At 40.4% G+C, this 9,258-nt stretch overlaps 1 protein-coding gene across 2 annotated transcripts in view; it reads right to left on the bottom strand.

Annotated features, from left to right (window-relative positions):
* myo1ea (myosin IEa) overlaps positions 1–7,425 on the bottom strand; it is a 48,384-nt gene extending 40,959 nt beyond the window's left edge. For both annotated transcript variants that reach the window (XM_062385590.1, XM_062385580.1), the window contains exon 1: positions 7,180–7,425. In XM_062385590.1, the coding sequence (XP_062241574.1) occupies positions 7,180–7,182 (3 nt within the window). In that variant the 5' untranslated portion in view covers positions 7,183–7,425. The remainder of the gene's footprint in view (positions 1–7,179) is intronic.
* Between the last annotated feature and the right edge of the window lie 1,833 nt (positions 7,426–9,258).

Here is a 9,258-nt window from a genome sequence, read left to right on the forward strand (position 1 = left end):
TGACTTATATATCACTGACAATGTGCCCTGTTTTCCACAGAAATCTCTAGTTAAAATCATAAAATCACAGCATTATAAGACTGTAAAGGTGAGACCGCTTCTTAAATGTCAATATCCAATTTAAAAAGGAAAAAAATACAACTTGCTGATATACAATCTGAAGTCATTTCCATCCATCTACTTCCATCTAAAGCCCTGACTGCAGCTTATGTGAACTAAGCTGTGAATTTGTGGAGCCATTAAGTTTTTGAATTGGATCTGAAATATGGTTCATATCTGTTCACATACCCAGAATAGCCAGGGACAACTTACCATAGCACTTCAGACATCACAACAAAGGCATTGGAAGTAAGACATTTATAAAACTGTAAACACAGTAGAGCTGATTGCTGAGGAGAGATCACATGCTCTCTTGGCATCTCAACCGGTGCCTTGGTCACTTGCATGTAATGGGCACACCACCATGAATAATGCAACCACCAGGCCCTGCCCATGACTAGATACGCCGCAGTGCTTGTGATCTGAACTGAGAGAGGTCACATACAAGGGAAGAATGAAACGATATGTATTATCCTGCTGCGATGTGGTAACTTGAGAAGCGACTGGTTGTGATGACGTTGTAATGTTGTGCCTGCAGGACGGGAGTGAGCACCAACTCTCCCAGAGACAAACAGGAGAGAATGATTAAGTGTAAACAGACACTGGATGATTTTTAACACATCTCAGACTGAGCTACACAACGTTTCAACTTCACACAGGCTCTATCCTCCTTGTCCTATCTACAGTAACCTATCTAACTGGAGTGAACGGTGGACACTCCTTACTTTAAACGTCTCCAACCGAATCTGTCTCTTAAATGGATGACAACAGCCCCAAGGCCACTAATACACTATGATATCAAGGAAAATGTGGTTTCGGTGGAACTCAGCTGAAATCCTAGACAAGAGACAAGTCACAGAGTGCTGTGCTTCCTCTTTAAAGCAGTCTCAGTAGTGGTTGAATATAAACAAGCCATCCGCAGTGGAAACTCATTCATAGCCGTACTGTGTGCCACAACAAGACTGCAAGTGTCAACCAATGAAATCCAAACCAGCATCTCCTCTTCTAGCCACTGGGTACATGAAAAATACATGTTGGACACAAACGGCAGTGTTTTCATCTCAAACTGGAGAGGGAGGAGAAGCCTGACCGAGCACATGGTTTGGTGAAATGCCACTAAACCTGAGGGCTCTCTGCGTTGGCTGCAGCTCAGGAATGACTTCAACACATCCTTCACATCTTAGAAGGTAAAAGGAGAATGGTGGAGTTGGAATTATGAGTTTGGGCAAGTAAGGTCAGGTAACAGTTCCAGCTGGATCGGAGTGTTTGAACCCAGAACAGGGTCAGTGCATCAGTTTGTGGGAAATCTATCATCCCCATTAAAACAGATAAGCCTCTAAAGCGGAGGTATATCACTAGATAACACAGTAACATCATGGCTCCGATTCCTGAATAAAGTGTCGATAACAGCCCAGTGCAACAGTCTTACATTGGTTTGCGGTACCTGGTGTTGCTGTGAGAAAGGTCATTGTGGGTCATGTGGTTCAGTAAACAACATTTTATTTAGTTTGTTCCAAATCTAGGAGGTTCTGTGAAGATCTAAAAGAGAACTGTGGTAGAGAAGCATGATTGCTCGAGTTGTTATTAAGCTCCGCGGATAGATATTCTTTTCACCTGTGTTGTTTGTTGGTTTGTTTGTTTGTTTGTGAGCAAGATAACACACTAAACAACTGAACTGATTTCCATTAAACTTAGTGGACGGATTAGATATGAATAAGGGGTGAACCCATTGAATTTTGCCGAGCATTATGAGACAGGGTGATTTTTGACATTTTCATTAATGATAACGAGCTAACTGAATGTCTGAGAATTTATGTACAATGAAACTACACATAAATCTATAATTGTTCACTGTAATTTTTTAGAACAAAGCATATGCTGCAGTGGTTAATCCCAGGAAAATTTGCTTGTGAATGATCAGACAGACGCAATTCACAAGAGCAGGAAGATCAATAAGAAATAATGTGGGAGATGTATTTAGTTGAATTGATTAAACTGTGACCCTTGCTGCTGTAAGCAACCACATCTCACGATAATGTCAGGAATTCAACACAAGCAGCCAAACCCAACGTCAATCGGATCCGAGTCAATATTTATTTTGGCCCAGTACAGACAAATCCACATGGAGAGCAAAAGTGACGACATGATAACATCACGGCCTTCACAAACCGTAGTAATGGTTTTGCTACCGAATACAGCATGAAAGATAAAGCATGTGGTGTCTATCATAAGGCTACAGCAGGAATCTCCACTGATTGGGAATAAGTTTGAGATTTCAGTTCTACCTTTACTCTCAGACAATATTTAGTTGGACCTTGTGAGTGTGTATAATACACTGAAGAGCTAGTATTTAAAGCTCAACAGGATGCTATTTAATACTCCAGTCACTGCTGATGGGTCACGAGACAGAAAACACAACTCATTAAAACCAGCTGATTTTGACTTTGTTTCCAACCGGTTCCTTCACGTCTTCCCATACAACAGCTGATAACCCTTTAAAAAGCCTTTTCCTTGATGGTCTGTGGAAAAATGAAACACTTGCCACTCGACATTTTGAGCTTATCACTCTAAGGTAATGAAATAATGTTCATTTTTAACAGATTTTGGATATTAAAAAGCATCAAAAACCAAAGGTGTCATCAAATTTTGACTCAACAGATCAAACCAATATAAAGACTAAGTGTCACTCAGTAAACTCAACTTCTGATATGTCATTTTGCTTCACTGAGCCAGTACACTTTCCTTGTTAAGGAAGTAAGGTTCAACAATAGCAGTGTAAAGGCCAATCCTACAGCAGACTGAGAACAAAAAGATGCATGAGGTTTCCACTGGACAGAGTGAGAGGCTCTAACCACTGAGTCAGAGGCCAAACAATGAGAAACTATTAGAGCAGATAAGCACGGGACAGCAGCAAGAGTCCGACCTTGTTTCCTTTCCATGATGAGGGAAGTCATACATGCAAATGCAACTAGGCGTCAGTGAAAGACACGACTGGGTTAATGATCCAAGAACACGGAAGATAAACTAGACAAACATGAAAGGGGAATTAACATTCACACGAAGCAGGACTTCTGTTCTCACAAATAACAACATTTACAACTTGACTGGCATTCACAAGGAGAGAGCCCCCCCCCCGCCAGGGCCCAACAGTCCCTTAAATTCATCCAGTTGCACCAAATTACACACACAGGATCTCAGTTGTATATGTTTTTGCCTGCATTTATTTGCTTGTTCATTTGTTAAATACTCAAAAACTACTGGACAACCTATTACGAGACTTGGTGGTGAAATGTGGTATGGACCAGGAAAGAACCTTATACATTTGGCTCTGCGGATCTGGACCAGGGGGGATCCAAGCTTCTTTTTTCTTTTTTTTCTACCTTTTTCAATGATTTTATTAATTTCTCAAAGAATAATTCATGGATAGAGTGAATCAGACATGTTAAGGGGACTAATATTTATGAGAGTGTGTAATTTAGTGCAGATCCAAACAAAAATTGGACGAAAACATGATCTCTCCTAGCTGGGGGTAACAACATTATAGTTTTCTTGATTTCATTAATTATTGTATATGGTCTCTTCAGGTGTTGAGTTGCAAAGAATGATCCAATAACAGCTGAGTAAAATGATTTAACACCTGACACGTTTTGAAACTGTTATAGACAGAAACTAAGACGCTGGAATGTAGACTTGAGTTCTCATTGTTTGATGGGAGTGTTTATCTGCTTGATGATGAACAATCACAAAGCATTGTAATCAGTGGACAAACAGGAACCATTCATATCTGTGAACATGCATCCTACACACCAATCTGTACAGTTGCTCCATCAGCTGATGTACCTGCTTCCTCTCCTCATCACACCGTGTTGGCTGCGACTCCAGTACCAGCCCTACAGCAGAGTCGTGCACACTATAAGGGCCAAACAGAGCCAAGCTGTGCAGCTGCACTGTGCTCTGGAGACTCAGACAACACAGTATACAAACCTGAGTCATAGGGAGAGAAAACCACGGAGTGCTCGTCACCTCCCCACTTCCAGGGTCAGAAGATCAGGTTTCACAGTAACTAGAATACTGGACTCTTGAAGACACCAGCCGACGTCATAAAAAGAACTGCACCAATCAGGTGTTTGGTTTCTGTGGAGATGATGCTTAGCCTTCCTCATGTTCCTCATTGTAAAATGTGATTGTGAGATAGCAGCCACTAGACAACAATAGCTACAAATATAATAAAATGTATTTTTATGAGTAGAAATTAATCCTATCTATGTAGGAACATGAAACACTTCATCATTTTTTTGTAATTGTAAGTGTAAAATGTACAGTACAACCAGATGAATGGCTCCATGTCTGAGTTTGAACAAAAATAATAGACATGCCCATCAGTCCCCTTAAACTCGATTTAGCAACACCAAATTTCAAACACTCATAGACACCAGTCCACTAAATATGCGTTATTATAATATGAGTTATTCTCTGGGAAACCAGTGACATTTTAAAAAATGCCATATATCCCAATGTTAAAGAAAGTGAAAGACAATTCCTTGATATGTTCTCTGATCAACATCAGAACCAAAATGTAAGGTGTTCTTCCCTGACCCATAACGCATCCGTCTCACATGTTTGGTGGAAATCCTTAAATTCGTTTCTGTGATATATCTCTTACAAACAAACAAAGAACCAGGAAACACACAAACAAATGATCTTTGTGCCTATGACGACAAAACATGAAATCTGTGTGCAATGTGTGTGCGTTTGTCTGTGTTTGTGGGTGTGTGTGGGTCCGCGTGTGCGTGCATGCAATGAAATGTTTTTATTTTCATATTCAAATGTATGGAAATGTTACATCTCCTGGGAAAAACCAAACAAAACAGTGTTGTGTTTGTGTGCTCCTCTGATCCAAAATGGTTTACAACAAGTGCCACTGTAGGCTAAGTCAACACGGAGGAGGTCCATCATCACAAACAGCAGAGTAGTGCAAACACTGCAGCTTTGTAATAAAGACGTATGGAACTGATCAGGAGGAGTGTGTGAGCGCACTGAACCACAGCGACAAGCCTAACGAGTTCCCCAGCTCCACAGAATGGGTGTTCGTCCTGTTTTCAGAGCGAGGGCTTGAATTCCTGAGCAAATCTCTACAGCAGTGATGGGTTTGAAAACGGAGCGCCAGCTTTGAAATGAAGGGGAGAGGGGGGTTGCTCGGTACGCACCTCCCTGCAGGAGAAACTAATGCAAACCATCTGCTGTCATACCGACTCGCTATTCAGCATCTGGCAGAGAGGGAACCAGTGAGCGATGCTGGAGTCGGCTGTTCCAGACAGTGAGGATGACAATCAGACGCTTTTACTACATGAGCAGATACTCGCCCTAACTGCCCTGAAAACATTCATTAACCTTTCTTTACTTTGAGCAAAGCATCGAAAAAAGTTGAGATGTTAAGTTCTAAACCTCAACATCATTATAATACCTCACAGGGAGAAAACACCTCCGATCCATTCCGACATTAATTTAACCATGACAGCTATACATTAGGCAAATACTACAGTAAAAACTCCTGCTTTAAAAGTGTGTAAATGTCTCCTCATGAGCAGATTCAAAGAATGAAAGTTTTTTTTGTCTTTGTCACAGTTCCAAGTGCAAAAGCTTTGTATTGCTGACCACTGTACTTTGGGTTTTGTGTCTGGGAAACATAACCGACAGGGTCATTTGAGCAGAAAGGGTGGCAGCATGCAGGTTCCAGCCCTGCACTTGTTTTAAATAGACTGTGTTTGTGTGTATATTTACATATAAACAGATAATGAAGTAGAGCCAGACTGATACTGGGCCCATGGTGATAACAAATGTACTGAGTTGAAAGGTTCTGATCCTGATGTATTAATCAATATCAACAGATGTTCTAGGTCCTATTGTAGTTGAGATGAAATGCTTGTTTATAAGTTAACCTGGGCTTGGAAGTACAAATCAAAAGATCAGCATCTTTTCTCTTTGTTGGAGTTTAATCAACTAAAGTATTGTCACCATTTCTAAGATACTACAAGCATCATTTTTCTACATTATGTTCAATAAAAAAAAATTGTATTAGCACTAATGGAGAACATATCAACCAATACAAATTTATCTGACCTATATTTTAAATTATTGTTCTTCACTTGGTCTCTATACATTCTTTCCATGGGTGGAGCAACTGAAACCCAATATTTCCCCGGGATCTGATTTCTGATCTGATTGACCTATATATTTGGCTGATGGATTATTGATGAGTCTCTAAGATGCCATAATGCATGAAACATATTGAGAAATGGGATTAGTGAAGAGGAGCTTTCTATGAGGATTTTCAACCTTTATTTTCATTTTGAACACGTTTTCATAACATTACTGAGTTGTTGATTACAACACAAAACCAAATTACAACCAATATGTTAATATTGATGTATCCAGTAATGGAAGAAGCAGCCATATTGTCAAAGTCCTATAAACTTCAAGCAGAACGACCGGGTTGCACAGTCAGGTAGGAGTTCATCCACAGTGACCCGAGGAGCTGTCGCCAGAACGCAAGGATGAGGCAACACGACGTCCTCCTCCATTACCTGGCTTTAGGCGTGTCAGGAATGGAACCCAGTAACCAGGAAAAACCTGTCTCCATGAAATGCACGCACCCACAACAAGCCACACACATACTGTACACACACTCCACCTGACACACGCTCCCCGCTGCGTGCTCCAGGACAAACCGGTTTTTAAAAGAAAGAGCTGAACCAATGTTTTCTAAATGACACCTCACATCACATCATTCCTGGGGCAATGACTTCTGATAACCTGCACACTACAACACTAATATATAAAAAATATGTGGGAAAATAAAACAAATATACACATGTGATTTTCAAGTTAAAAGGAAACTTATTGAAACTGGAATTAGTGTCATTTTAGAATAACATTTACTGAAGCCTACACATCAACCTTCCATAATAAAACCACTAAATAAAATAGCTTACACCTGTATCGACCACACGTGGATCCGTGTTTGTTAATTAAATATTTGGATTGTATTGACTCTGCCATAATAATGTAAACAGCACTCACCATCCTGACTCCTACAGTGTTCTCTGTGTGCAGTCCAGCTGCTCTGTGTGAGGAGCCTCAGTGAAGTCAAAAGTCTTTCCCTTGACTCGACCCGTTTCTTCCCGAACCCACAGGACGACAAACCCCCAAAATCCAAGTTCACTCCAGATGTTATTCCCGTTAGTGTGCGGACAGCGTGGAGGCGGCTCCTCCGTCCATGGTGCGATCGCTCCGGAGGGTTCGACTCTGACAGCAGCGGCGTTCACACTGGATTCACACACTGAGACCGATGCCCTCAAACATCGCCTCTACACAGCACAACACAGGAAACTGGGCCACGGCGACCAATCACGGGGCGCCGGGCGAGGAGCGACATTAAATATTCATGAGTTACACCGGGAGACGCAGCTGGGCATGCGCAGCTCCGGGGACGTCCAAACAACAGGGTCAAGCATAAGTGGACAAAAAAGGTTCAACAGCAGCACAACATGGAACCAAGATCATATTGTGATGAAGAGTTTTAACAATCAGCATCAAGCAGATAGAAAGAGGAAGAATTTATGCAGTCAACACTTAAGTTACTTCACCTTTAAACATTATGTTAGGGCTTTTGGATGAAAAGCAATCCCCAGATATCAACAGTGATTATTTTGCTAGGTATTGTTTTTAAGTTTCAAAGCTGGATCAGCATCTTTCTAGAATCTACTTTTAAAATACATTTGTCCTTATGTAGTTCTGGTGAAGGGATGGACTATATGGGACTTTGAAAGTGCTATACCTGCCATATGTTTATTTCTGTTTTTAGATCTACGGGTATTGTAAATGGATCCTATCAAATTAATTAGTGACTAAATTACCAGTAGTCAAGTAAATATTGAATGATGTTGTCTGAATTCTAGAGTGAAAGTTCAAATTAGCAGAAAAGGTAAATACTCAAGTAAAGTAGAAGTTCCTCAAAAGAGATACTACTTAAGTACACAACTTGAATAAAGGTTTAAAAACACCTGTAGAAATAGTATTTAATATTTTCTGCTGTCTTCTCTTTTTGCAACATCCATAACAACTTTTATTCCAACAATATTTCAGATTTATCTTTGTCAAATGAAGCCTTTTAACATTATAGAGTCAAATAATCATTGACCTAGCAGTTCTGTTTACAGGCAGCTGACAATTCCGTGAATCGTGTCATATGCAAAATAGTACAAGGCTGTGACACAACATTATCAGACGACCTTTACATTCTGTCGTGGAATAATCATTTGCTGGGCGGATGTTGGATCTGGGTGTTGCTGTATCATTGGGTTATATCTACACTGTTTTAAAAAGAAGCTCACATTGTGTCCTGTAAATAACCCCAACTCTCTCTTCAGACAAATACAATCCACAAGCTCCTTGGAAAATCTCTTTTGAAGTGAAGGGGTGGCACTGGCATCCTCCTCTCACAACCCGTCTCCTGCCAGACAGAGGCTCGCCTTGAAATCATGTTGGGCAGTGAGGCGACTCTCTGGGTGTGACCTGTCTGACAGGCTGCCTCTGTATGCGTCTGACACATAGGCCTAATGTGCGTGTGAATGTGTGTTATTTTATATCACATACAAATGAGATGTTATTATTAAATCAATATAAATTCCCCACCACAACCTATAAAACAGGTGTAACCTATGTCCCAACAGACCCCTGGCAAACAAAAGCTGTTTTACTGTATAAAGAAAAGATAAGTGAGCTTTGGTGATACTTGTGATACTGTTGGTGCAGTATTTTGTCTCCATCCAGTGGGCATTGTAGGACAAAACAGACACCAGGACAAAAACTTGAAAATATCTGTGCATTGTTGATGATATGCGATCACAGCAGGCATTTTATCAAAGAGCATTATGAAAATCTATGCAAGAGTTGAGAAGAGTCTTTGCAGGCATCCATTTTTTCTAAGGAAGCACTGTTATGGTTAACATTATTACATGCATTTAACAGCTTTATATACTGTAATGCTGTAAACATTTGTTACCTTTTAGAACACAAAAATCCGTTCTTATGAGGTTTTTTGATTTCTTTACAGGTACTAATTATCAAATAAAAAGTTGCTATGTACAGCATGGCCAA

The sequence above is a fragment of the Platichthys flesus genome, chromosome 1 (genome assembly GCF_949316205.1).
Source record: "Platichthys flesus chromosome 1, fPlaFle2.1, whole genome shotgun sequence".
In the NCBI taxonomy this organism is placed as follows: Eukaryota; Metazoa; Chordata; class Actinopteri; order Pleuronectiformes; family Pleuronectidae; genus Platichthys; species Platichthys flesus.